This window comes from Neovison vison, chromosome X (assembly GCF_020171115.1).
Source record: "Neovison vison isolate M4711 chromosome X, ASM_NN_V1, whole genome shotgun sequence".
NCBI classification, from domain to species: Eukaryota; Metazoa; Chordata; class Mammalia; order Carnivora; family Mustelidae; genus Neogale; species Neogale vison.
Window position 1 is genome coordinate 81,128,364 of NC_058105.1, and position 27,774 is coordinate 81,156,137.

Genomic DNA, 27,774 nt, shown 5'->3' on the forward strand with positions numbered 1-27,774 from the left:
TGCTGAATTGCTGTATGAGTTCTAGTAGTTTGGGGGTGGAGTCTTCATCCTCCATCAGAAAGGATGAATACCCAACTTTTGTAGCAACATGGACGGGACTGGAAGAGATTATGCTGAGTGAAATAAGTCAAGCAGAGAGAGTCAATTATCATATGGTTTCACTTATTTGTGGAGCATAACAAAATGCATGGACGGCAAGGGGCGTTAGAGAGGAGTAGGGAATTTGGGTAAATTGGAAGGGGAGGTAAACCATGAGAGACTATGGACTCTGAAAAACAATCTGAAGGGTTTGAAGTGGCGGGGGGGGTGGGAGGTTGGGGGTACCAGGTGGTGGGTATTATAGAGGGCATGGCTTACATGGAGCACTGGGTGTGGTGAAAAAATAATGAATAATGTTTTTCTGAAAATAAATAAATTGAAAAAAATTTTTTTAAAAGTATATGACAAGAGAAAAAAATATATATATGCAAATAAAGGAAGAACCTCATCAAAACGAACCCCAAGTGTAAGATTTATATACTATCAGGACAAACACAAAAACACAGAAACAGTTGTGGAAAAAAAAGATGGAGAGTGGTTATAAATTCTCAGTGTGGGCAAGGAAGGTTGTTTTTATTCTTCCTGGATGTATCTTGATATCTTTTTTAAAGGACTCAACTTCCCTAAGATAAAGGGGGATTAGAAATTGGCTTACCTATAGGGGTAGTATTGATTGGGGAACGGGGATTACTTTGAAGTTTAACTCTAAATGAATATTAGAAAATAAAAATAAAAATGAATAAACTAGACTAAACTAAACTAAAATTTTAAAAAATTTCAAAAAATAGAAATCCAAAAGAAAAACACCGGTGTATGTATCAGAAAGTTCAGGTTAGAAGGTTATTATGGAATTTGATATACTGGACAGCTGACTGATGGTAAATAGGTTAAAAAATTATCTATATAAAAAAATATTAACCAGAATAGTGGGAATGAGTTAAAAATAAAGGTTGTCCTATGAAGTAGTGGTGGTTTTTCTCTTGTAGTCTTTTTTTTTTTCCTTTCTTGGTTGGTTTTCTGGGGGAGGGGCCTGCCACGTGGGTTTTCAGTCCAAGATGTTCCCTGAGTTAAATCCCCCCATCCGCCTCAAGGGGGGGGGCTCTGAGGAAACTGGTTTTTTTCAGGCTTTTGTTCTCTGGTGGTTTTTATGTTTGTTCACTTTTTTTTTCTCTCACCTTGACCACTTTTGATGGTTTTTGTAGTTTTAGAGGAAAACAAACTGCAGCGATCACACACTGAGATTTTCCCGCTGGCCCGGGCAGGGAGTGCCTGGTCTTTCTGGGTATAAGAGCGCCCGGCTTACGCGCACCTCTTTCAGGGGAGGCCGTGGGTCGTGCACGCTTTTCAGGCTCTGAGAGAACGGGGCACAGGTCTGAAAGCACCAGGCTGGGCCTTCAGGCACCTCTTTCAGGGGAGAGTTTGGGGCGCGCGTCTTAGGCTCTGAAACAATGGCGTGGGTCAAAGAATGCCGGCTGGGCCCTTGTGTACCTCTCTCGGGAGGATGAGGGGCGTGCGCATCTCATGCTGTATAGCAGGGCTTGAGCGTTCTGCCATCCAGCGTGGCTCCCATTCCCTCATAGGAGCCGGACCCCAGGCGTTCTCGGGCTCGCTGGTGGCTTAAGGACCAAGACCTGGTTTCTCCGCTGCACTCTCTCTGGCTCAGCGCCAGGGGAGGCTGTCCTGGGACCAGGGACTTAAGCCCCTGTCCCTAGCCGCCCTGATTCCCACAGTCGTCCCCCTCCCCCCCGCCGTGATCCTTTGCTCTTTTGGAGTGCTTTCAACCAGTCTCCAAGTTAATGCTGGTCCCCAGATGCAGGGCACTCTCGCTCGTATTAGGGGTATTACTTTCCAACCAGTCGCCTCTGGTGGCTCCCTCCCCCTTTTGTTTATCTGCCAATATCAGTTCACCGATATCAGTTCACGTTCCCACTCCGCTTTACCTGCCCACTGGCGTTTTCTGCCCCTGTAGAGATCCTGACAGGTATAATTCTGATCTCAGGCTGATTTCGTGGGTGATCGGAGTTCTTTGGTAGGTAATCAGCTTACTTTAGGGTACAGGTTGAAAAGGTGCCTCCTCCTACTTCCTGCCATCTTGTCTCCAGATATATTTTTTTAATTTACTCACTTAACTGATTTTTTGAAGATTTTGTGCTCTTAGACTTGTAACCAAAAGCACAATTCATAGAAGGAAAAACTAATAAATTGGACCTCCTTAGAGCTAAAAACTTTTGCCAATTGAGCTCTTTTCTTCCCTCTTTCACCATCCCATCCACCCCACAGCTCAGGTCCCCCACTCCTACCCAGCAGAGCCTCCTGTCAGGACCTGGTACGTGGCACCAGGCTCCCTTGTGGCTGCAGGGCACAGAGTTGGCCGGCATCTGGTGGAGAAGAGTGGGGTGACAGGGCCGGGCCTGGGTGAACACCAGGCAGGAACAAAGGGAGCAGCTGCCTGCAAGGGCAAAGAGCAGGCCGAGCAGCTGCAGCCCAGGTGGTCAAGTGTGCAGAAAGCAGGGTGGAGCCAGTTGTGGAGAGCTCTACAGTGAGCAGCCCAGAGAGAGACAGTGAAATCATGGAGCCCAGCCGAAAATGAACTGGTCTCCTTGAGTGTGCCCAAGCCCTGGGGACAAGCCTCTGTCCCAGCACTGAGGTTTTCCTCATCCAGGAGCACTTTGATCCCAGGCTGGATGTGTGCCCCTACTTCTGGACTAGGGGAAGAGAACGTTTGCTTATTTGGCACATGAGCTGAGCTATGGGCACTGACCTTGGCCCTGGGAACATCAAGATGATTTGTGATCATCCTGAGATAAATGAACATTGGCTTCCAGGCTCAATAAAGTAAATATTCCTCCCATGGAGAATGGTGCTGGTTCCTAAAGACTGGAAAGATCTGCAGCCCCAGGGGCCTTAGCCAAAACCAGTCTTGTTTTCCTGTTCAGAACCGAGTGACCGCCTTGAATGCTTCTTTCATTATGATTCACACCAACTTGAAGAGATAGTTGAGTTGCTGTGTGCTGGCCTTTCTCCTATTCGCAGTCATCTGTGGGGAAGAAGAAGAAACGGAGTTACTGTGATTCCCTTAAATTGCAAACCAATTTCAGATGTTGAGAAGTTTGGAGAAATGGTCTAGGGCTTCCAGGACCCCCACAGGGGCAGCAAGGCCTTCAACATCCATGTCCTTAACAGGCCCCGGGGCCCAGCCAAGACCAAACCAGAGCCCTCCTTTCAGGTGTGAAATTAGGACAGCTCTTCCAAAAACCTTATCACCTGGCTGCAGAAAATCTGGAGGAATTATCTGAACATGAAGAAATATAAAGTGGGAATGGAGGAGATTATGCTAAGTGAAATAGGTCAAACAGAGAAAGTCAATTATCATATGGTTTCACTTATTTGTGGAATATCCAACAGCATGGAGAACATAAGGAGAAGGGAAAAATGAAGGGGGAGAAGCTGGAGTGAGAGACTATGGACTCCAGGAAACAAACGGAGAGTTTTAGAAGGGAGGGTGTTGGGGGGATAGGTTAGCCAGGTGATGGGTATCAAGGAGGGCACGTATTGCATGAAGCACTGGGTGTTATACGCAATGAATCGTGGAACACTACATCAAAAACTAATGATGTACTGTATGGTGGCTAACATAACAAATTTTTTTAAAAAAAAATCAGTCAAGCAGAGAGAGTCAATTATCATATGGTTTCACTTACTTGTGGAGCATAACAAATATCATGGAGGACAAGGGGCGTTAGAGAGGAGTAGGGAATTTGGGTAAATTGGAAGGGGAGGTAAACCATGAGAGACTATGGACTCTGAAAAACAATCTGAGGGGTTTGAAATGGCGGGGGGGTGGGAGGTTGGGGTACCAGGTGGTGGGTATTATAGAGGGCACGGCTTGCATGGAGCACTGGGTGTGGTGAAAAAATAATGAATAATGTTTTTCTGAAAATAAATAAATTGAGAAAAAAAATAAGCAGCCAAACAAACAAAAAAATTAAAAAAGAAATAGAAAGTGCTAGGGCCAGGGTTCAAGTTCACTGCCACCTCTGGGACCATGTGAACATATCCATAGTAAAGGCCACAGATTTTTCCCTTCAGCATTTCTGAATGGGAGGGTTTCCTGCCCAAGGAGAACATTGGGACCAAGCCTTGGCCATCGGGCAGATGTGCTATTATCTCAGGAGCAGAAAATCTCTGAAGTCCTCCCAGATGGGCAGACTAGTAGATGATCATGATGCAGTCCTGTGGTTTAATGCAACCAATTTCCAGGAAAATGTGGGCACAAAAACTACCATTCACCTGATGAATTCTCAATTGGTCACCTCTTCGGACATTTCCTCAAGACAGCTTATGCATTGAGAGAATTGTGTGGGACCCGTCTCTTTGCAATTCAGATATCCCAGCATGGAACCAGAGCCCTGACTACAGCTTCTTTAAGTACTATAAGAGCTGTTGCAAGCTGCATCCTGATCAGCCTTTTTACATCCTCAAGCCTAAGCTGTGGGACAACATTCAAGAAGTCTCCACAGAAGACATTCAGCCAAATCCCCCATCTTCTGGGATGCTTGGTGGCATCATCATCATCATCATCATCATGCTGTGTGACCAGGTGGATATTTATGAGTTCCTCCTATCCAAGTGCAAGACCAATGTGTGCTACTACTACCAGAAATTCTTTCGCAGTGCCTGCACAGTGAGCACCTACCACTCATTCCTCTTTGAGAAGAATCTGATGAAGCACCTTAACCAGGGCACAGACAAGGACATTTACCTGCTTGGCAAAACTCCACTGCCTGGCTTCTGGAGAATTCGCTGCTGAGCATGGGCTCCCTGGTCATGTCCCCTAGCTCTTCTCCACCAAGTCTGGGCAGACCACATTCCTGAATAATCACAGCTTGCACTGTAGGCCTTCTGGCCACAAGAGTTCCAGGCTGTAGGAGCCCAACAGCAAGCAGCCAACAGCAACCAGTCTGCCCTGTAGCTACAGAGGTGTGTGAGCCCAAATCCTCCTGCCACACAAGTACACACACACCTAGCTTTCTTTCCACACAAAGGTAAATGCAAGATCTACCTTTCTCACCAGAGCTGGGCTGTTTTCCCCCATTGGAATGATGTTATTCTCACAAACCAGCACTCTATTGCTTGAAATCTGCACCTAGACACTGATCTCATGTGTTAAAGAAATTCACCCAAATTATGATTGAGCTTGCATATAGGGTGGCTCTGGGGGGCCAGTAAGTGGTACAGGACATAGGAAACATGCTCAGTTGCTCCAGTACAAAGTTGCTCCCCCAAGGTCCATGCCCCTGAGAGAGGTGGTATTCTGTCTGTCTAGCTGGTTTGGTGGGTCCTTGGGCTGGGTGCTTATGAGCAAAGGGTCTTGATGATCCCATAGCCACCTCCATCTGGAGGTGAGAGGCACAGAGGGCACAGTCTCCATCTTCCAGTTCCTCATAGTTCACTGAGAGAGAGACAGGGAGGATTCACTGTGTTCAGTGCATGGGGTTGGGGGAGGGAGGTGTTGTGGAGAGGCAAGCACATTTGGGAGGGACCATACACTTGCTGCATCTGTGGCTGGAGAGGGCTTCACAGAGCTGGGGCTATGAAGGAAATTTTAGAGGAAGAGAAGAAACATGTCATGCAGATATTTGAGTCATTTGAATTGTGCTTTCCTTTCTGCCTTTGTTGCCTGTAATTATTCTCTAAGGTCTACCTGAACTTAAAGGGTCAAATTATTTTTTGAGGAAACCCCTTGTCCTGTCTGAGGTAGCAAGTACAGCCCCATGACAGACACTAGGCAAGTCAGATGACCAAAACTGGATTTGTCCAGGCTCACCCTGGCCTGACCCTACCCTACAGCTGGGTTTGCCCACCATGTCCACTGCTTCCCTATTGATGTCCACCCTACCCCCTCCTGACCGCAATCTTGCTTTTTCCCTTTGAAAGTAGTAGTTTTTCCCCCTCTCTCAAATTGCCTTTAAGCATTTTCTACTTTAAAAGTATCCTGACCTGACAATTTCTTTGATCTTCATGGGCCTTTTGTAGAATGTCTCTCAGGGAGTGGGGATGTGGTTCCCTAGAATTTAGTCACTCTCAGAAGTCAGAGATCATAACTCATTCTCTCAAAATTTATCAGACTGCCGTGCCCTCCACCCCTCCAGCAAGGGAACAATGTCAATTATCCAGACAGAGGCCTTGCTACCGTAGTCTGCAAAGGTGCTTCCAGGTAGTTTTGCTACCCCCTCCCCCATTGAAGAACCGCATTGGAATAGTCCGGCCTCCAGTGTGGAGAAAGTAAAGGACTCACATAGGTTCACAAAGTAATGCTATAGAGCCAGGGCTCCTAGACCCAGGATTCTGGACTCCTGGCTCCATGTGCTCAAGGGCCTCTTAAGCGTGAGCTACAGACCAGCCATCTGGGAGTTGCAGTGCTCATTTGATGCCAAACACTTGGCCTAAATAAGCAGTAAAAGGAACCCTGAAGGGAGAAGCTCTGGGTTTTTAAATTGATGATACCCTGTTTACTATCAGTACCACCATGGGTGAAATCTCCTGAGACTATTTCCTCATCTGTAAATTGGGGGTGATGAGCCTACATCAGGACTATTGTGAGGATCACATGAAACATCTGTCTTGGCACATAATAGGTGCTCAGTACATTATGGTTTTCTTCCTTCCTTCATTAAGGGCCTGTTCTGTGCTCACACCTGGTGAGGACCTTGCTTTGAGGGAGGGCAGAGAGGGGTTCCTGTCCTCAGAGAATTAACTATCTTATTGGGAGACAATAACTACCCTGCCTGGAACACCCAGGAAACCATCCAAGGCAGTGGAAGGTGCAGAACATGGCCCTCCTCCTCATCATCATCCCTGCTTGCAGTTCAGGCCTAATTCTGCTTCGGAACAGGTGGAGCACTTGGGCCATTTACTGCTATGTGGAGCAAGTCTTTTCTGGGCCCATGAATTCCTGGCCTGCTTTTTTTTGGTGGGGGGGGGTAATCTCTACACCCAATGTAGGGCTTGAACTCACAACCCCAAGATCAAGAGTCACATGCTGTACTGACTGAGCTAGCCAGGCACCCATCTGGGTTGGTTCCTGTTCTGATCGACACATTCATTGCAATCTTTGAATCACAAACACTGAGTGAGAGGAAGGTGGCATTCCATCAACAGAAGATAGGTGTTGATGTGGACACTGAAACTATGCTGGGTAGATGCTAGCTTTTATTTGTTATTGTAATATAAGGTATCAGATTAATTTTATGTGTGATTCTTGGACTATAAACTTTTTAATTCTGTATTCTTTATATATGGAAACTAGTAAAATGCACATTAGATAGGGGTATTATTGTTGGTCTAGTGACATGTTTAATATTTGTGACAGATAACTTAAAAATGATGACTGAGTGTGACAGGAAAGTCCCTGTCCATAAGGGGAGGAGGGTTCTGTCTTCATCAGTAGCCACCTGTTCATCCTATATCATGAGGTCCTCCTGTCCTTCCACCAATCACATAAGCTATTCACATTGGTTTGGAGACCTCAATCTCAGAAGCTTCAGAAACATGCCTAATCTAATTCTGAATTACCCAAAGATTATGTAAAAATTTTAAATAAGTGTTTAAAAAATACTTTTGCCAATTGAAAGAAAGCCCATTGAATAGGATGAAAAGACAAACTACAGGCTAGAAGAGAATGTTTGCAAACCACATATTCAGCAAAGGACTAGTATCTACAGTATATAAAGAGCTCTCAAAACTCAACAGCAAAAAAAAAAAAAAAAAAACACCACGAAAAACAACAACAAAAAACCCAAACAATCCAATTAAAAAATGGGCAAAATACATAAACAAACATTTCCCTGAAGAGGATATACAATAGCAAATAAATACATGAAAATATGTTCAGGGGCGCCTGGGCGGCTCAGTGGGTTAAAGCCTCTGCCTTCAGCTTGGGTCATGATCCCAAAGTCCTGGGATCGAGCCCCACATCGGGCTCTCTGCTCAGCGGGGAGCCTTCTTCCTCCTCTCTCTAACTGCCTCTCTGCCTACTTGTGATCTCTGTCTGTCAAATAAATAAATAAAATCTTTAAAAAAAAAAAGAAAATATGTTCAATATTATTAGCCATTAGGAAAATGCAGATTAAAACCACAATGATATATTACACAGCTATCAGAATGGATAATATAAGAAATAGTGATGGGGCACCTGGGTGGCTCAGCCAGTTAAGCATCCGACTCTTGATTTCAGCTCAAGTCATGATCTCAGGGCTGTGAGATCAAGCCCCATGACAGGCTCCATGCTGATTGTGAAGCCTGCTTAAGATTCATTCCCTCTCTCCCTCTCCTTCCAACCCTCCCCTGCATGCATGCACATGCTCTCTCTCTCAAAAAATAAATAGAAATAATGATAATACCACATACTGGGGGGATGTGGAGAAACTGGATCATTCATACAGTGGTGTTGGAAATGTCAAATGGTACAGCTACTTTGGAAAATAATTTGTCAATTTCTTAAAAAAATAACTGTACAACCTAGAAATTGCACTCTTGGGCATTCATTCCAGAGAAATGAAATCTTATGTCCCCAAAGAAACCTGAACACTAATGTTTATAACATCTTTATTCTTATTACTACAAAATTAGAAACAGCCCTGATGTCTTTCAATAGATGAATTGTTTATCTATTGTATATATATATACCATGGAATTCTACTGACCAATAAAAAGCAACAAAATCTTGATAACACACAATAACTCAGATGAATCTTACGGAAATTATGCTAAATTTTAAAATTCAATCCCAAAAGATTATATACTGTATGATTCCATTTATATGATGTTGTTGAAATGACAAAATTATGGAAATGGAGAACAGATTGGTTATTTCCAGAGGTTAGGAACATGGAGTGGGGGAAGAAGGTGGGTGTGGTTATAAAAGAGGCAATATGATGAATCCTTTTGATGATGGAACTGTTGTATCTTGACTGGGTCAGTGTCAGTATCCTGGCTGTGATGTTGTATTATATTTTGCAAGATGGTACCATTGGGAGAGCTAGGTAAAGTGTTCACAGGATCCTTCTATTTTATTCCTTAAAATTGCATATGAATCTACAATATCAAACTTAAAAGTTGAATTAAGAACTATGCTAAGGAAAGAAGCCAGTCACAAAAGACCATAAAATTCCATTCGTATGAAATGTTCAGCAAGGTGAATCCATGGAGATAGAAAGCAGATCCATAGTTGCCTTTGGGGTGGGAATGAGGAGTGACTGCACAGGAGAATGAGGGATCTTTCTGGGGCAATGAAAATATTCTAAAACTCAATTATCCTGGTAGTTGCACAATTCTGTAAATTTACTAAACATCATTAAATTCTACACTTACAGTGGATGAGTTTTATGGTATATAAATTATACTCAACTGAACTTTTTTAAGGTAAGTTTCTATATATATAAAAATTTTGCAAAGTAAAAATTTTATTTTAAAAAATGATTAGTGTTAAGTAAAAAAGATAAAGACTTGAGGCACTTCCCCACCAAAAAAGGGAAGATGTAAAAAAGAGATCAATAATTATGAGAACTTGTGTATTCCAAAATACATAAAGTTAAAAGACAAATTACCAACGGGAAATATTTGCAAGTCGGGACAGTTCATCTGTCAATAGTCTCAACATATAATGGCTTTCTAATTAAAAGTATACCTCGGAGATGTTGTGTGTTCGGTTCCAGACCACTGTGATAAAGTGAGTATCACAGTGAAGTAAGCCAATTCAAGTATTTTGTTTGCTAGTACATATAAAAGTTATGTTTACACCATATATTGTAGCCTGTTAAGTATACAATAACATTATGTCTTAAAAAACAATGTATACACCTTAATTAAAAAATACTTTAGTACTACAAAATGCTTACCATCATCTGAGCTTTCAGCAAATCAATCTTTTTGCTGGTGGAGGGTCTTGCCTCAATGTTGATGGCTTCTACTGATAGGGGTAGTGGATGCTGAAGGCTGGAATGGCTGTGGCAATTTCTTAAAGTAAGAGCAGTGAAGTTTACCATTGACTCACTTTCACGAAGAGCAGGTGACTCCCTTGCTACATCCAGCTTCTACATCCAGCATATGCTGCCTCACCTTACACCTTTGTGTGTTATGGAGACTACCTCTTTCCTTAAACCTCATGAACCAGCCTTGGCTACCTTCAAAATTTTCTTCTGCAGCTTCCTCACCTCTCTCAGTCTTCACACAATTGAAGAGAGTCAGGGTCTTGTTCTGGATTAGGTTTTGCTTAAGGGGATGTTGTGGCTGGTTTGATCCTCTACACAGACCACTAAAACTTCTTCCACATCAGTAAAAAGACTGTTTCTCTTTTTTATCATTCATGTATTCACTGGAATAGTAAGAACCTTTTCTTTGCATTTACAACTTGGTTAACTGGCAGAAGAGGCCTAGCTTTCATCCTGTCTTGACTTTTGACATGCCTTTCTCACTAAGTTTAATCATTTTTCAGTTTTGGTTTAGAGTGAGAGATATGTGACTCTCCCTTTCACTTGAACGTTTCCAGGCTGTTGTAGGGTTAACTGGCCTAATTTCAATACTGTTGTGTCTCAGGGAATAGGGAGGCCTGGGGAGAGGGAGAGGGACTGGGGAACAGCCAGTTGATGGCACAGTCAGAACACACACACACACACACAGAGTTATCAGTTAAGTCCACGGTCATATATGAATGTGGTTTGTCATGCCCCCCAAAACAGTAGCAACATCAGATGTTATTAATCACAGATCACCATAACAACCATAATAAAGATGAAAGTATAGGAAATATTGTAAGAAATATCAAAATGTGATACAGAGACACTGAGCAAATGCTGTTGGGAAAATGGTACTGATAGACTTGCTTGATGCAGAGTTGTCACAAACCTTCAATTTGTAAAAAGTGCAGTATTTGCAAAGCACAATGAAACAAGATGCCTGTTCTAGCACCCCAGGACAAAAATGGGTAATTGACACTCTTCAGATTCATTTGTTTACAATGAACAAAAGCCATCTCTGCCTACCAGGTAGGCTCACTGTCTTCCAAGGAAAAGAAAGGTACACACAAGGAATAGTGCTGGAAAGGCAGAAATGGAGACTGCCTACTCTTTCATGGGCCTGTGTCACTCTTTCTGTTTCATCACTCTTGGTATCTCTTAATTCAAGTTCTTGAGAGTCTGGCAAGCCATGGATTGATTTGACTTAGCTTAGCTATATACTCTGTGTCCAAATGGCTGTCACTAACATAAAGATTAAAGCTTTAGATTATCTGAGAAGGAGCTATAAGTAGGACAAGAGAATTGGTAGTTAATGATAGACATAGAGCAGTCATAGAAGTATATAAGTGTTTGTAAAAAAAAATATGCAGCCTTGTGGTGCCTGGGTGGCTTAGTTGGTTAAGCATCTGCCTTCGGCTCAGTCGTTATCCCAGGGTCCTGGGATTGAGCCCCAAGTTAAGCTCCCTGCTCAGCAGAGAGTCTGTTTCTCTCTCTCCCACCGCTGCTCCCCCTGCTTTTGCATGCTCTCTTTTTCTCCCTTTCATAAATAAATGAAATCTTTTAAAAAAATGCAACCTCATCATTAGCAATCAATGAGCTATTTAAATAGCAAGAGCCTTTTTTGCCCATTAAATCATTAAAGATTAATGATAACAATACATGCTTATACACTGCTAGAAGATGGGACAAACTAGTATGGAAAACAGTTCGGCAAAATGTATTGAGGACCTTTAAAATGGACATAACTTTGGCTCAGTAATTCCAAATCTAGGAATCTATCCTAAGAGAATGAATAATCAGAGATACTGATGAGATATGTATGTGATCTTTGTAGTATTATTTATACTATTTATACTATTATATATAATATATGTAAAAAGAAAAACAAGTTTCCACTGTTACAGGAATGTTAAGTAAAGTGGCATGTTCACATCATGAATATGCAGTCATTAAAAATTATGATTTTTGGTTAAAATGTCCATACTACCCAAAGCAATCTACACATTCAATGCAGTCCCTATCAAAATACCAATATTTGCCACAAAACTAGAAGAAATAATACTAAAATTTATGTGGAACCACAAAGGACCCTTAATAACTAAAGCAATCTTGTGAAAGAAAAAGCTGGAGGTATCATAATTCCAGATTTAAGATATACTGCAAAGCTGTAGTAATCAAAACAGTATGGTACTGGCACAAAAATAGACACAAAGATCAGAGAAATGAAATAGAGACCCCAGAGATAAGCCCGCACTTACATGGTCAATTCATCTGTAACAAAGGAGGCAAGACTATACAATGGGGAAAAGATAGTCTCTTCAATAAATGGTACTGGGAAAACTGGACCGCTTTCTGACGTCTTACACAGAAATAAATTCAAAATGGATTAAAGACCTAAATATGAGTCCTAAAGCCGTAAAAATCCTAGAAGAGAGAGCATAGGCACTAACTTCCTTGACATTGGCCTGGCAACATTTTTCTAGATATGTCTCCTAAGGCAAGAGGAACAAAAACAAAAATAAACTATTAGGACCAAAACAAAAAGATTTTGCACAGTGAAAAAAATCAACAAAAAGACAACCTATTGAATGGGAGAAGATATTTGCAAAGGATATATCTGATAAGAGGTTAATATCTAAAATACATAAAGAACTTCTAAAACTCAACACCAGAAGGCAGCCCAATTAAAAAATGGACAGAGAGCTTAAATAGACATTTTTCCAAAGACATCCAGATGGCTAACAGACATATGAAAAGATGCTCAACACCACTCATCATTGGGAAATGCAAATCAAAACCATAGTGAGATATCACCTGTCAAATAGCCAAAATCAAAAGTACAGGAAATAACAAGTGTTGATGAGGATGTGAAGAAAAAGGAACTCTGGTGCACTGTAGATGGAAAGTAAATTGGTACAGCCACTGTGGAAAACAGTATGGAGGTTCCTGAAAAATTAAAAATAGAAATACCATATGATCCAATAATTCTGCTACGGGTATTTACCCATACAAAAATACTAATTCAAAAAGACATAAGCACCCCTGTGTTTATTACAGCATTATTTATAATGGCCAAGATATGGAAGGAACCTAACCGTGCATCATTAGAGGAATGGATAAGAATGGTGGGTGTGTGTGTGTGTGTGTGTGTGTGTGTGTGTGTGTGTGATGGAATTTCACACAGCCATACAAAAAGATGAGATTGTGTCAATTGAGACAACATGAAAGGACCTAGAGGGTATTATGATAAGTGAAATAACTCAGACTGGAAAAGACAAATACCATATGATTTCACTTACATGTGGAATCTAAAAAATCAAATGAATTAACCAAACAAAAAGCAGAATCAGACTTATAAATACAGAGAACAATGTGATGGTTGCCAGAGGACAGTGGGTGGGGGTTGGGCAAAGTGGGTGAAGGGGAGTGGCAGATAGAGGCTTCCATTTAAGGAATGAGTAAGCCATGGGAATAAAAGGCACAGCATAGGGAATATAGTGAGTGATATTTTAATAGCTTTGTATGGTAACAGATGGTAGCTACACTTGTGAGCAAAGCACAATATATAAACTTGGGACATCTGGGTGGCTCAGTCAGTTAAGTATCTGCTTTCAGCTCAGGTCATGATCTCCAGGTCCTGGGATTGAGCCCCTCACCGGGCTTCCTGTTCAGGGGAGAGTCTGCTCCTCTCTCTCTCTCCGCTCCCTCTCTCTCCCTCGGCCCCTCCCTACTGCTCATTCTCTCTCTCACAAATAAAATCATATATATATATAAAATCACTGAGTTGTACACCCCAAACTAATGTAACATTGTGTGTCAGCTATACTCAAATGAAAAAAAAAATTAAGATTTTATTTATTTAGGGGCACCTGGGTGGCTCAGGGGTTAAAGCCTCTGCCTTCCGCTCAGGTCATGATCCCAGGGTCCTGGGATTGAGCCCCGCATCGGGCTCTCTGCTCAGTGGGGATCCTGCTTCCTCCTCTCTCTCTCTGACTGCCTCTCTGCCTATTTGTGATCTGTCAAATAAATAAATATTTATTTTATTTATTTTTATGTATTTTATTTATTAAATAAACATTTAGATATTTTATTTAAATTTTATTTGTTTATTTGACAGAGAGAAGAGAGAAAGAGATAAAGAGCATGCACAAGCTGGGGGAGGGGGAGAGGGAGAGGAGGAAGCAGGATCCCCGCTGAGCAAGGAGTTAGATGTGGGACTCAATCCCAGGGTCCTGGGATCATGACCTGAGCCAAAGGTAGACACTTAATCCACTGAGCCCCCCAGGCATCCCATCAAATGAAAAAAATAAAGAAATAAAGAAAACAAAAGGTAAATGTTTTTGAAAAGTAATTAATGAATGAAGAGTTCTCATAATGTTTGTTGAGTGAAAAAAGTAAGATACAGAATTCTATTTATTGAAATAGAGAAAATTGAGATTCGAGATGCTAGGAAGAAGGAAGCCAAAATCATAATCTTAACAGTGGTAATATCTGAATGGTAAGAGTACAGATTATTTCCGTGTTTATCTTTCATTTCCTTTATACTTTGTTCTTTTTTCCTATTTTCTGAATGATATTGAACATTTGAAATCAGAATAAAATCATAAATATTACTTAAAATTAAAAGAAGTGAAGTAAATGGGGAAACTAACATATATTAAAGCATATTTAAAACTTAAGTCAGCATGGTACTGGCATAAGAAATAAAAATAGAATAAATAAGGTAGAAACAGATTCTTGTATAAATGAGAATTTAATATATGATATGAGGGCCTCACCAAATAGTAAAGGAGGACTTAGACCATAATTAGTTCAGCTACAAATGGTAACCAGTAGTGCTGCTATGGCAGGTACTCTGCTAAGTGCTTTTATGTGCATTTTCTCCTATACTTATTACAACCTTTTGAGATGTAGGTAGTATTATCCCCATTTTAGAGATGAGGAAGAGAACTACAGCCCCTAGAAGCTGAAGAAGCATTTGCCCAGAATCACATAGAAAAGAAGTAGAACCTAGATTGGGACCAACTATGTCAGACTCCAAGTATGTATTCTTTGCTACTATGTTCTGTGTGCATAACATTTATGGCAGAGTGTCTAGAATACAAGAGGCATTTGTAAATGTTGGTCATATGAGTAACTTATAGTTTGCTGCATATATTGTAATATATAATGTTTGTACGTAGTATGTATAATAACATAGGGCACCTGGGTGGCTCAGTGGGTTAAGCCTCTGCCTTTGGCTCAGGTCATGGTCTCAGAGTCCTAGGATAGAGCCCTAGGACTCTGTCAGGCTCTCTGCTTGGCAGGGGGCCTGCTTCCCTCTCTCTCTCTGCCTGCCTCTCTGCCTACTTGTGATCTCTCTCTCTGTCAAATAAATAATTTTTAAAATAATCTTTATAATAATGTAAATACCACTAAGAGTAGTCAAGCTGTCTTGTCATGGGGAATTAGTAATCCTATGATTTTTTCCAGAATAAATCCCCAATGGAATCATGATTTAAAAAATAACACATGATGAGCATCACCAAATATTGGTTGATTTAATAATTACTGTTTCCTCTTGTCTCAGTCACTCTCTTTGGACACTGTCCTCTCTTTCTTGTAATTCATTTAAGGCTGGCTGATTAGCAGCGTTGGCCAAAAGATGGAGCTAGAGTTTCCTTATGAATATCGTGCTGTAGACTCATTTTTTCAGCAAACTTTTTTTTAGTGTTTTAATTTTTTAATAAACATATACTGAATTATTAGCCCCAGGGGTGCAGGTCTGTGAATTGCCAGGTTTACACACTTTGCAGTACTCACCATAGCACATACCATCCCTAATGTCCATAACCCCACCACCCTCTCCCTACCTCCCCTCCCCCTGGTCACCCTCAGTTTGTTTTGTGACAGTAAGAGTCTCTTATGGTTTGTCTCCCTCCCAATCCCATCTTGTTTCATTTATTCCTTTCCTACCCCCCCAAACCCCCCACTTTGTATCTCCACTTCCTCATATCAGGGAGATAGTTGTCTTTCTCCGATTGACTTATTTTGCTAAGCGTGATACCCTGAAGTTCCATCCAACTCTTCGCAAATGGCAAGATTTTATTTCCTTTGATGGCTGCATAGTATTCCATTGTATATATATACCACATCTTCTTTATCCATTCATCTGTTGATGGACATCTAGGTCCTTTCCATAGTTCGGCTATTGTGGACATTGCTGCTATAAACATTCGGGTGCACGTGCCCCTTCAGATCACTACATCTGTATCTTTAGGGTAAATACTCAAACTCAGTAAACTTAAGCTCATTAAAATTATACAGAGTATATTCTCAGACCACTATGGAATCAAACTAGAAATTAAAAACAGAAAGGTAATAGGAAAACCTGGAAATACTTGGAAAATTACAGAGCACTTTAATACAATCCATGGGTCAAAGAACAAGTCTCAAGAGGAAGAAAGTAATACATGGAATGAAATGAAAATAAAAATACAAATTTGGCTATTGTGGACATTGCTGCTATAAACATTCGGGTGCATGTGCCCCTTTGGATCACTACGTTTGTATCTTTACGGTAAATACCCAGTATTGCAATTGCTGGGTCGAAAGGTAGCTCTATTTTCAACTTTTTGAGGAACCTCCATGCTGTTTTCCAGAGTGGTTGCACCAGCTTGCATTCCCACCAACAGTGAAGGAGGGTTCCCCTTTCTCCGCATCCTCGCCAGCATCTATCATTTCCTGACTTGTTAATTTTAGCCATTCTGACTGGTGTGAGGTGGTATCTCATCATGGTTTTGATTTCTATTTCCCTGATGCCAAGTGATGTGGAGCACTTTTTCATGTGTCTGTTGGCCACCTGGATGTCTTCCTTGCAGAAATGTCTGTTCATGTCCTCTGCCCATTTCTTGATTGGATTATTTCTTCTTTGGGTGTTGAGTTTTATAAGTTCTTTATAGATTTTGGATACTAGCCCTTTATCTGATATGTCGTTTGCAAATATCTTCTCCCATTCTGTCAGTTGTCTTTTGGTTTTGTTAACTGTTTCCTTTGCTGCGCAAAAGCTTTTACCCCAAAGACACAGATGTCGTGAAAAGAAGGGCCATCTGTACCCCAATGTTTATAGCAGCAATGGCCACAGTCGCCAAACTATGGAAAGAACCAAGATGCCCTTCAACGGATGAATGGATAAGGAAGATGTGGTCCATATACACTATGGAGTATTATGCCTCCATCAGAAAGGATGAATACCCAACTTTTGTAGCAACATGGACGGAACTGGAAGAGATTATGCTGAGTGAAATAAGTCAAGCAGAGAGAGTCAATTATCATATGGTTTCACTTATTTGTGGAGCATAACAAATAGCATGGAGGACAAGGGGCGTTAGAGAGGAGTAGGGAATTTGGGTAAATTGGAAGGGGAGGTGAACCATGAGAGACTATGGACTCTGAAAAACAATCTGAGGGGTTTGAAGTGGCGGGGGGGTGAGAGGTTGGGGTACCAGGTGGTGGGTATTATAGAGGGCATGGCTTGCATGGAGCACTGGGTGTGGTGAAAAAATAATGAATAATGTTTTTCTGAAAATAAATAAATTGAAAGAAAAAAAAAAGCTTTTCATTTTGATGAAGTCCGAACAGTTCATTTTTGCCCTTGCTTCCCTTGCCTTTGGCGATATTCCTAGGAAGAAGTTGCTGTGTCTGAGGTCAAAGAGGTTGCTGCCTGTGTTCGCCTCAAGGATTTTGATGGATTCCTTTCTCACATGGAGGTCCTTCATCCATTTGGAGTCTGTTTTCATGTGTGGTGTGAGAAAATGGTCCAGTTTCATTTTTCTGCATGTGGCTGTCCAATTTTCCCAACACCATTTATTGAAGAGGCTGTCTTTTTTCCATTGGACAGTCTTTCCTGCTTTGTCGAGGATTAGTTGACCATAGAGTTGAGGGTCTATTTCTGGGCTCTCTATTCTGTTCCATTGATCTATGTGTCTGTTTTTGTGCCAGTACCATACTGTCAAGCTTTGTAATTGAGCTTGAAGTCCGAAATTGTGATGCCACCAACTTTGGCTTTCTTTTTCAACATTCCTTTGGCTATTCGAGGTCTTTTCTGGTTCCATATAAATTTTAGGTTCATTTGTTCCATTTCTTTGAAAAAAATGAATGGGATTTTGATAGGGATTGCATTAAGCATGTAGATTGCTTTGGGTAGCATAGACATTTTCACAATATTTGCTCTTCATGAGCATGGAACATTTTTCCATTTCTCTGTGTCTTCCTCAATTTCTTTCACAAGTACTTTATAGTTTTCTGAGTATAGATTCTTTGCCTCTTTGGGTAGGTTTATTCCTAGGTATCTTATGGTTTGGGGTGCAATTGTAAATGGAATTGACTTCTTAATTTCTCTTTCTTCTGTCTTGTTGTTGGTGTAAAGAAATGCAACTGATTTATGTGCACTGATTTTATATCCTGACACTTTACTGAATTCCTGTACAAGTTCTAGCAGATTTGGAGTGGAATCTTTTGGGTTTTCCACATAGAGTATCATATCATCTGCAAAGAGTGATAGTTTGACTTCTTTGCTGATTTGGATGACTTTAATTTCTTTTTGTTGTCTGATGGCTGAGGCTAGGACTTCTAGTACTATGTTGAATAGCAGTGGTGATAGTGGACATCCATGCTGTGTTCCTGACCTTAGTGGAAAAGCTCTCAGTTTTTCTCCATTGAGAATGCTATTTACGGTGAGTTTTTCATAGATGGCTTTGATGATATTGAGGTATGTGCCCTCTATCCCTACACTTTGAAGAGTTTTGATCAGGAAAGGATGCTGTACTTTGTCACATGCTTTTTCACCATATATTGAGAGTATTATATAGTTCTTGTTCTTTCTTTTATTAACATATTGTATCACATTGATTGATTTGAGGATGTTGAACCAACCTTGCAGCCCTGGAATAAATCCCACTTGGTGGTGGTGAATAATCTTTTTAATGTACTGTTGGATCCTATTGGCTAGTATTTTGGTGAGAATTTTTGCATCTGTGTTCATCAAGGATATTGGTCTGTAATTCTCTTTTTTGATGGGGTCTTTGTCTGGTTCTGGGATCGAGGTGATGCTGGCCTCATAAAATGAATTTGGAAGTTTTCCTTCCATTTCTATTTTTTGGAACAGTTTCAGGAGAATAGGAATTAACTCTTCTTTAAACGTTTGGTAGAATTTCTCCTGGGAAGCCATCTGGCCTGGGCTTTTATTCATTTGGAGATTTTTGATGACTCTTTCAATCTCCTTACTGGTTATGGGTCTGTTCAGGTTTTCTATTTCTTCCTGGTTCAGTTGTGGTAGTTTATATGTCTCTAGGAATGCATCCATTTCTTCCAGATTGTCAAATTTGTTGTTGTAGAGTTCCTCATAATATGTTCTTAAAATTGTTTGTATTTCTTTGGTGGTGGTTGTGATCTCTCCTCTTTCATTCATGATTTTATTTATTTGGGTCCTTTCTCTTTTCTTTTTGATATGTCTGGCCAGGGGTTTTTCAATCTTATTAATTCTTTCAAAAAACCAGCTCCTAGTTTCGTTGATTTGTTCTGTTTGTTTTGTTTTTATTTCATTGATTTCTGCTCTGATCTTTATTTTTTCTCTTCTCCTGCTGGGTTTAGTTTTTGTTGTTGTTGTTGTTGTTGTTGTTCTTTCTCCAACTCCTTTAGGTAGAGGGTTAGGTTGTGTATTTGAGACCTTTCTTATTTCTTGAGAAAGGCTTGTATTGCTATGTATTTTCCTCTAAAGACTGATTTTGCTGTGTCCCACAGATTTTGAACCATTATGTTTTCATTATCTTTTGTTTCCATGAATTTTTAAAATTCTTCTTTAATTTTCTGGTTGACCCATTCATTCTTTAGAAGGATGCTGTTTAGTCTCCATGTATTTGGGTTCTTTCCAAATTTCTAATTGTGATTGAGTTCTAGCTTCAGAGCATTGTGGTCTGAAATATGCAGGGAATGATCCCAGTCTTTTGATACCAGTTGAGACCTGTTTTATGACCCAGGATGTGATCTATTCTGGAGAATGTTCCATGTGCACTAGAGAAGAATGTGTATTCTGTTGCTTTGGGATGGAATGTTCTGAATACATCTATGATGCCCATCTGGTCCAGTGTGTCATTTAAGGCCCTTATTTCCTTGTTGATCTTTTGTTTGGATGATCTGTCCATTTCAGTGAGAGGAGTATTAAAGTCCCCTACTATTATTGTATTATTGTCAATATGCTTCTTTGATTTTGTTATTAATTGGTTTATATAGTTGGCTGCTCCTATGTTAGGGGCATAGATATTTAAAATTGTTAGATCTTCTTGTTGGGCAGACCCTTTGAGTATGATATAGTGTCCTTCCTCATCTCTTATTATAGTCTTTGGCTTAAAATGTAATTGATCTGATATAAGAAGTACCACCCCAGCTTTCTTTGGATATCCATTAGCATGGTAAATTTTTTTCCATCCCCTTACCTTAAATCTGGAGGTGTCTTTGGGTCTAAAATGAGTTTCTCGTGGGCAGCATATTGATGGATTTTGTTTTTTTATCCATTCTGATACCCTGTGTCTTTTGATTAGGGCATTTAGCCCATTTACATTCAGGGTAACTATTGAGAGATATGAATTTAGTGCCATTGTATTGCCTGTAAGGTGACTGTTACTGTATATTGTCTCTGTTCCTTTCTGGTCTACTACTTTTAGGGTGCCTCTTTGCTTAGAGGATCCCTTCCAATATTTCCTGTAGGGCTGCTTTGGTGTTTGCAAATTCTTTCAGGTTTTGTTTGTCCTGGAAGCTTTCTATCTCTCCCTCTGTTTTCAATGATAGCCTAACTGGATCTAGTATTCTTTTATTTTTTTTTTAATTATTATTTATTTATTTATTTTCAGAAAAACAGTATTCATTATTTTTTCACCACACCCAGTGCTCCATGCAAGCCGTGCCCTCTATAATACCCACCACCTGGTACCCCAACCTCCCACCCCCCGGCCACTTCAAACCCCTCAGATTGTTTTTCAGAGTCCATAGTCTCTCATGGTTCACCTCCCCTTCCAATTTACCCAAATTCCCTACTCCTCTCTAACACCCCTTGTCTTCCATGCTATTTGTTATGCTCCACAAATAAGTGAAACCATATGATAATTGACTCTCTCTGCTTGACTTATTTCACTCAGCATAATCTCCTCCAGTCCCGTCCATATTGCTACAAAAGTTGGGTATTCGTCCTTTCTGATGGAGGCATAATACTCCATAGTGTATATGGACCACATCTTCCTTATCCATTCATCCGTTGAAGGGCATCTTGGTCCTTTCCATAGTTTGGCGACTGTGGCCATTGCTGCTATAAACATTGGGGTACAGATGGCCCTTCTTTTCACGACATCTGTGTCTTTGGGGTAAATACCCAGAAGTGCAATTGCAGGGTCATAGGGAAGCTCTATTTTTAATTTCTTGAGGAATCTCCACACTGTTCTCCAAAGAGGCTGCACCAACTTGCATTCCCACCAACAGTGGAAGAGGGTTCCCCTTTCTCCACATCCTCTCCAACACATGTTGTTTCCCGTTTTGTTAATTTTGGCCATTCTAACTGGTGTAAGGTGATATCTCAATGTGGTTTTAATTTGAATCTCCCTGAGGGCTAATGATGATGAGCATTTTTTCATGTGTCTGATAGCCATTTGTATGTCTTGATTGAGTGTCTGTTCATATCTTCTGCCCATTTTTTGATGTGTTTGTCTGTTTCGTGTGGGTTGAGTTTGAGGAGTTCATTATAGATCCTGGATATCAACCTTTTGTCTGTACTGTCATTTGCAAATATCTTCTCCCATTCCATGGGTTGCCTCTTTGTTTTGTTGACTGTTTCCTTTGCTGTGCAGAAGCTTTTGATTTTGATGAAGTCCCAGAAGTTTATTTTCGCTTTTGTTTCCTTTGCCTTTGGAGACGTATCTTGAAAGAAGTTGCTGTGGCTGATATCAAAGAGATTACTGCCTATGTTCTCCTGTAGGATTCTGATGGATTCCTGTCTCACGTTGAGGTCTTTTATCCATTTTGAGTTGATCTTTGTGTACGGTGTAAGAGAATGGTCGAGTTTCATTCTTCTACATATAGCTGTCCAGTTTTCCCAGCACCATTTATTGAAGAGACTGTCTTTTTTCCACTCTATATTTTTTCCTGTTTGTCAAAGATTAATTGACCATAGAGTTGAGGGTCCATATCTGGGCTCTCTACTCTGTTCCACTGGTCTATGTGTCTGTTTTTATGCCAGTACCATGCTGTCTTGGTGATCACAGCTTTGTAATAAAGCTTGAAATCAGGTAACGTGATGCCGCCAGCTTTATTTTTGTTTTTCAACATTTCCTTAGCGACTCGGGGTCTCTTCTGATTCCATACAAATTTTAGGATTATTTGCTCCAGCTCTTTGAAGAATGCCGGTGGAATTTTGATCGGAATGGCATTAAAAGTATAGATTGCTCTAGGCAGTATAGACATTTTAACAATAAACATTGTTTATGTTTCTGATCCAAGAGCATGGAATGGTCTTCCATCTCTTTGTGTCTTCTTCAATTTCTTTCATGAGTGTTCTGTAGTTCCCCAGTACAGATCCTTTACCTCTTTAGTTAGGTTTATTCCCAGGTATCTTATGATTCTTGGTGCTATAGTAAATGGAATCGATTCTCTAATTTCCCTTTCTGTATTTTCATTGTTAGTGTATAAGAAAGCCACTGATTTCTGCACATTGACTCTGTATCCTGCCACGTTGCTGAATTGCTGTATGAGTTCTAGTAGTTTGGGGGTGGAGTCTTTTGGGTTTTCCATATAAAGAATCATGTCATCTGCGAAGAGAGAGAGTTTGACTTCTTCATTACCAATTTGGATACCTTTTATTTCTCTCTGTTGTCTGATTGCTGTTGCTAGGACTTCTAATACTATGTTGAACAAGAGTGGTGAGAGTGGGCATCCTTGTCTTGTTCCTGATCTCAATGGGAAGGCTGCAAGCTTTTTCCCATTGAGGATGATATTTGCTGTGGGTCTTTCATAGATAGATTTGATGAGGTTCAGGAATGTTCCCTCTATCCCTATACTTTGAAGCGTTTTAATCAGGAACGGATGCTGGATTTTGTCAAATGCTTTTTCTGCATCAATTGAGAGGACCATGTGGTTCTTCTCTCTTCTCATATTAATGTGTTGTATCACATTGATTGATTTGCGAATGTTGAACCATCCTTGTAGCCCAGGGATGAATCCTACCAGATCATGGTGGATTGGATCTAGTATTCTTGGCTGCACGTTTTTCTCATTTAGTGCTCTGAATATATCAGTCCAGTTATTTCTGGCCTGCCAGGTCTCTGTGGATAAGTCCACTGCCAATCTAATATTTTTACCATTGTATGTTACAGACTTCTTGTCCCGGCCTGCTTTCAGTATTTTCTCTTTGTCACTAAGACTTGTAAATTTTACTATTAGATGAAGGGGTGTGGACCTATTCTTATTGATTTTGAGGGGGGTTCTCTGTGCCTACTGGGTTTTGGTGCTTGTTCCCTTTGCCATATTAGGGAAATTCTCTACAATAATTCTCTCTAATATACTTTCTGCTCCCCTCTCTCTTTCTTCTTCTTCTGGAATCCCAATTATTCTAAAGTTGTTTCCTCTTATGGTATCACTTATCTTCTGAATTCTCCCCTCGTGGTCCAGTAGCTGTTTGTCTCTCTTTTGCTCAGCTTCTTTATTCTCTATCATTTGGTCTTCTATATCTCAGATTCTCTCTTTTGCCTCATCTATCCTAGCAGTAAGAGCCTCCATTTTTTATTGCACCTCATTAATAGCTTTTTTGATTTCAACTTGGTTAGATTTTAGTTCTTTTATTTCTCCAGAAAGGGCTTTTATTTCTCCTGACAGGGTTTCTCTAATATCTTCCATGCCTTTTTCGAGCCTGGCTAGAACTTTGAGAATCGTCATTCTGAAGTCTACATCTGACATATTACCCATGTCTGTATTGGTTAGGTCCCTAGCCTTTGGTATTGCCTCTTGTTCTTTTTTTTGTGGTGAGTTTTTCTGCCTTGTTGTTTTGTCCAGATAAGAATATATGAAGGAGCAAATAACATACTAAGAGGGTGGCAAAGACCCCAGGAAAATGTGCTTTAATCAAATCAGAAGAGACCCCGAATCATGGGGGGAAGAAAAGGGGAAAAAAGAAGTTCAGAAAAAAAATTTTTAAAAGAAAACAAATAAAAAATATAAAAAAGAAAATATTTTAGACTGGTGACTAGAACACGGTTACCCACTTAATTTGGGGAGTATTTTGGTCTCTTAGAAGAAACTACCTCCCCAAATTTTAAAGAATGAAAAACGTATATAAAGGTAAACACAATGAAGGGATGGAATATGACCATAAAGATGAAAAAAATATTTTTTTAATTTCTAAAAAAAGGAGTTGATATAAGGTAAGTTGGTTGGGAGAACAAAGAAAAAGAAGGTGGAGAGAATTTGCTCAGGCTGGAGACTAGAAGAAGCCCTGTGCGAGATTTAGGGTATATTTTGATCTATTAGAAGAAATTGTACCCCAGTTTTTTTAGAGGAAAAATCCCTATGTGTATACAAAAAATAAAGTTCAATACAATGAAGGATAAAATCTGACTATAATAAAGAAGGTTCAAAAAAGATTTTTTTTAAATGAAAGTTATTGTTAAGATAAACTAGTTAAAAATCGTTAAAAGAGGAAAGGGTAATAGTTTAAAAAAATTAGCAGAAGAAAAAAAAATTAAAAAAATTAATTAACTTTGCAAGACTAAAGAATCATGGGGAGAAAGCCATGAATTCCATGCTTTGCTTTCTCCTCCTCTGGAATTCCACTGTTCACCTTGGTAAGTGAACTTGATCTTGGCTGGATTTCTTGATCTTCTGGGGGGGGGGCCTGTTGTAGTGATTCTCAAGTGCCTTCGCCCGAGGCAGAATTGCACCTCCCTTACCAGGGGCCACGCTAAGTAATCCTCTCGGGTTCACTTTTGGGAGCTTTTGTTCCCTGAACGCTTTCCGTAGAGTTCCAGAGGATGGGAATGAAAATGGTGGCCTCCCAATCTCTGGCCCAGAGGAGCCAAGATCTCTGGCCCCCACTCCTCAGTGTGCCCTCAGAGAAGAGCGCTCAATCACTCCTGTCTTCCCGGCCTCTGGCTGCACTCCAAGCTCACCCAGCCTGCAACCAAGCCTCTCTGTCTCTGGCACACAGCTTTGCCTGGAGTCTCCGGACCCCTCAGATCCCTGAGCTCTTCTAGGGGGCGTCTCCCTGGATCTTGTGGGGACCCCACTCACAGAGCAGTGACCTTTCCACGGGTTATGGTTGAAAGTGACCCCGAGCTGAGAGCTCACTACTCGGTCTGTCTCTGTAGCCAGCTTCCCTGCTCTAATACCTGTGAGCTCTGTAACAGTCAGACACCCCCAATCCTTCTGTGACCCCGCGGGACCTGAGGCCACACTCTCCCCTCATGGGCTTTACCCGGGTTTAGCCTCTGGAGCGGTGTTCCTCAGTGGAGCAGACTTTCAAATGTTCTGACTTTGTGCTCCGTTGCTCTGCCGCTTGCTGGGAGCTGGCCCCTCTTCCTGCAGTCTATCTTCCCGTCGCTTTGGATTCACTTCTCCACTGGTCCTACCTTTCAGAAAATGGTCAATTTTCTGTCTCGAGAACTGTTGCTCTTCTTCTCTTCGATCTCCTGTTGGATTTGTAGGTGTTTGGAATGGTTTCATAAGCTATCTAGCTCATCTCTTGCTACCTGATGTCATCTCAGCCTGCTACTTCTCTGCTATCTTGACTCCTCCCCCTCAGCAAACATTTTTTGCACATCCATTCTGCCATGCATCATGCTAGAGTCAGAGAAATGTGAAAAATTGCAAATTAACATTAACAAGTATCAACCAAGCCAACCAAAAATCTCACATCCTTGGGAAATTAAATGTTCTCTTCTCTGTGAGGCCTTCTCTGATTCTCCCAGGTGAATTTAGTCACTCTTTTTTAAGAGCACCCAAAACAACCTGTTCAACTTGTAAAGTCACATCCCTCTCATTGTATTTGTCTTTCAGTGAGCCTGCCTGTTTCCCACTCTTGACTTCTTTAGGAGCTCCTTTAGGTCAGTTTTTCTTTCATAGTAATAAGGATATGACTGGTACAATTTGCCTTTGGAGGATTTTTGTGGAGGTTTTTTGGTTTGGTGCTTTTTTTTCCATGACTTGGTTGATGCATTCAGTCAGTGCCGTAATAAATATTTACTGATACCTACTCTATGCGATGTATTATGTTAGATAGTGTATAATAAATATGAATAAGAAACAAGACAATAGACAAGGCCAAACAGACAAGGTCCTAGATCTCATGAGATCTCACATGGCCACTTGAAAGAAATATGTTTTCTTTGTACAAAATCAACCAAGCATTTGAACCTTATTTATTGTATTGCTCAAATCTGTGATTTTAAATGTATTTCAGGCGTATTTTACATGTTAAAGCTTAATGGTAGTATGCTAAAGTCTCCCACTATAATTGCATTTCTGTTCATTTTCTTCTATTTTTGCTTCACATTTTGCCAACAAAATCATATGGAAAGATTAAAAATAAAAGAATGGGCAAAGGTAAATCAATGAAGTATAAATCAAAAGAAAGAAACGGTATTAGTTAATAAAATAGTTCCCAAGGCAAAAAAACACTGACAAAGGAGAGTATTTTATATTGAGAGAAGATAAAAGCTCTGAATTGTGTAATGTATAATATAGCATCAAAAAGTGTAAAATAAGGGTGCTTGCATGGCTCAATCAGTTAAGCATCTGCCTTAGGCTCAAGTCACTATCCCAGGGTCCTGGGATCAAGCCCCATGCTGGGCTCCCTGCTCAGCGGGGAGTGTGCTTCTCCCTCTTCCCCTGCTCCTCCCTGACCTTGTGCTCACTCTCTCTCATAAATGAATAAAATATTTTTTTAAAAATGTAAAATAGATTATAAGCTATAAATACATTTTCTAAGGGGAGAACGTGTGGACAGGGAAGAGGGTAGAAATTGTTCTTTATTTGTGGCCCAGGAGGATACCTCCTGGAAAGCCCAGTCACTTAGAACTTCATTTGTAAAGAAGCAACAGAACTTGTCAGCATGTCCTGTAGTCCCAGAAATACCCTTGAGTTCAGGGAAATGACAGTTGCGCTTGAAGAAAGAGTAGTGGCAGGAGGACTCTCTGGGCTGTTGTGATCATTCTGGGTGAGGAAACAGCAGGTTAGAGATTCAAAGGCGGGGTGCCTGGCTGCAGAGCCCAGGCTCTTTTCAGGGTACCATACTGCCTCCTAGTAGTAGTAATGGGATCAGAGTCCCCAGGAATTCATTCCATGTGCCACTCAGAAGAGACCAGCCTTTGCTTTAAATGCCAGCTTTCTCACACAGCTCCAATAAATGTGAATCATCATTGTCTTGTGGGTCTTCAGGAAGCTATGGACAAAGACATAGATGTATTTTTTTTTCGTTTTTCTCTTCCTCTTTCTGCATTTTCTGTGCTTAGAACATTAACATACTCAGTTCATGAAGTTCAGGTCAAATACTCATCAATGAGTACTTACTTCTTTTAATTAGTATATTTCCTGTCTTGGGGAATGGCCCCATCATCTAGCCGTCTGCCCCAGCCAGAATTCTAGGAATCTTAGACTCCTCTTTTTTCTTTACCCCCTTTCAATAACATGCATGACCAAATCCTATGGA

General features: G+C 40.7%; 2 protein-coding genes across 3 annotated transcripts in view; both read left to right on the forward strand.

Moving 5' to 3' along the window:
- The window catches only part of FAM120C (family with sequence similarity 120C), a 133,293-nt gene that overhangs the window by 88,783 nt on the left and 16,736 nt on the right, over positions 1 to 27,774 (forward strand). The window lies entirely within an intron of this gene.
- On the forward strand, positions 3,991 to 4,849 carry LOC122897455 (beta-galactoside alpha-2,6-sialyltransferase 1-like). The gene is given in 2 exon segments (XM_044235712.1): positions 3,991 to 4,355; positions 4,357 to 4,849. Coding segments are annotated over 2 exon segments (711 nt in total). The 5' UTR covers positions 3,991 to 4,137.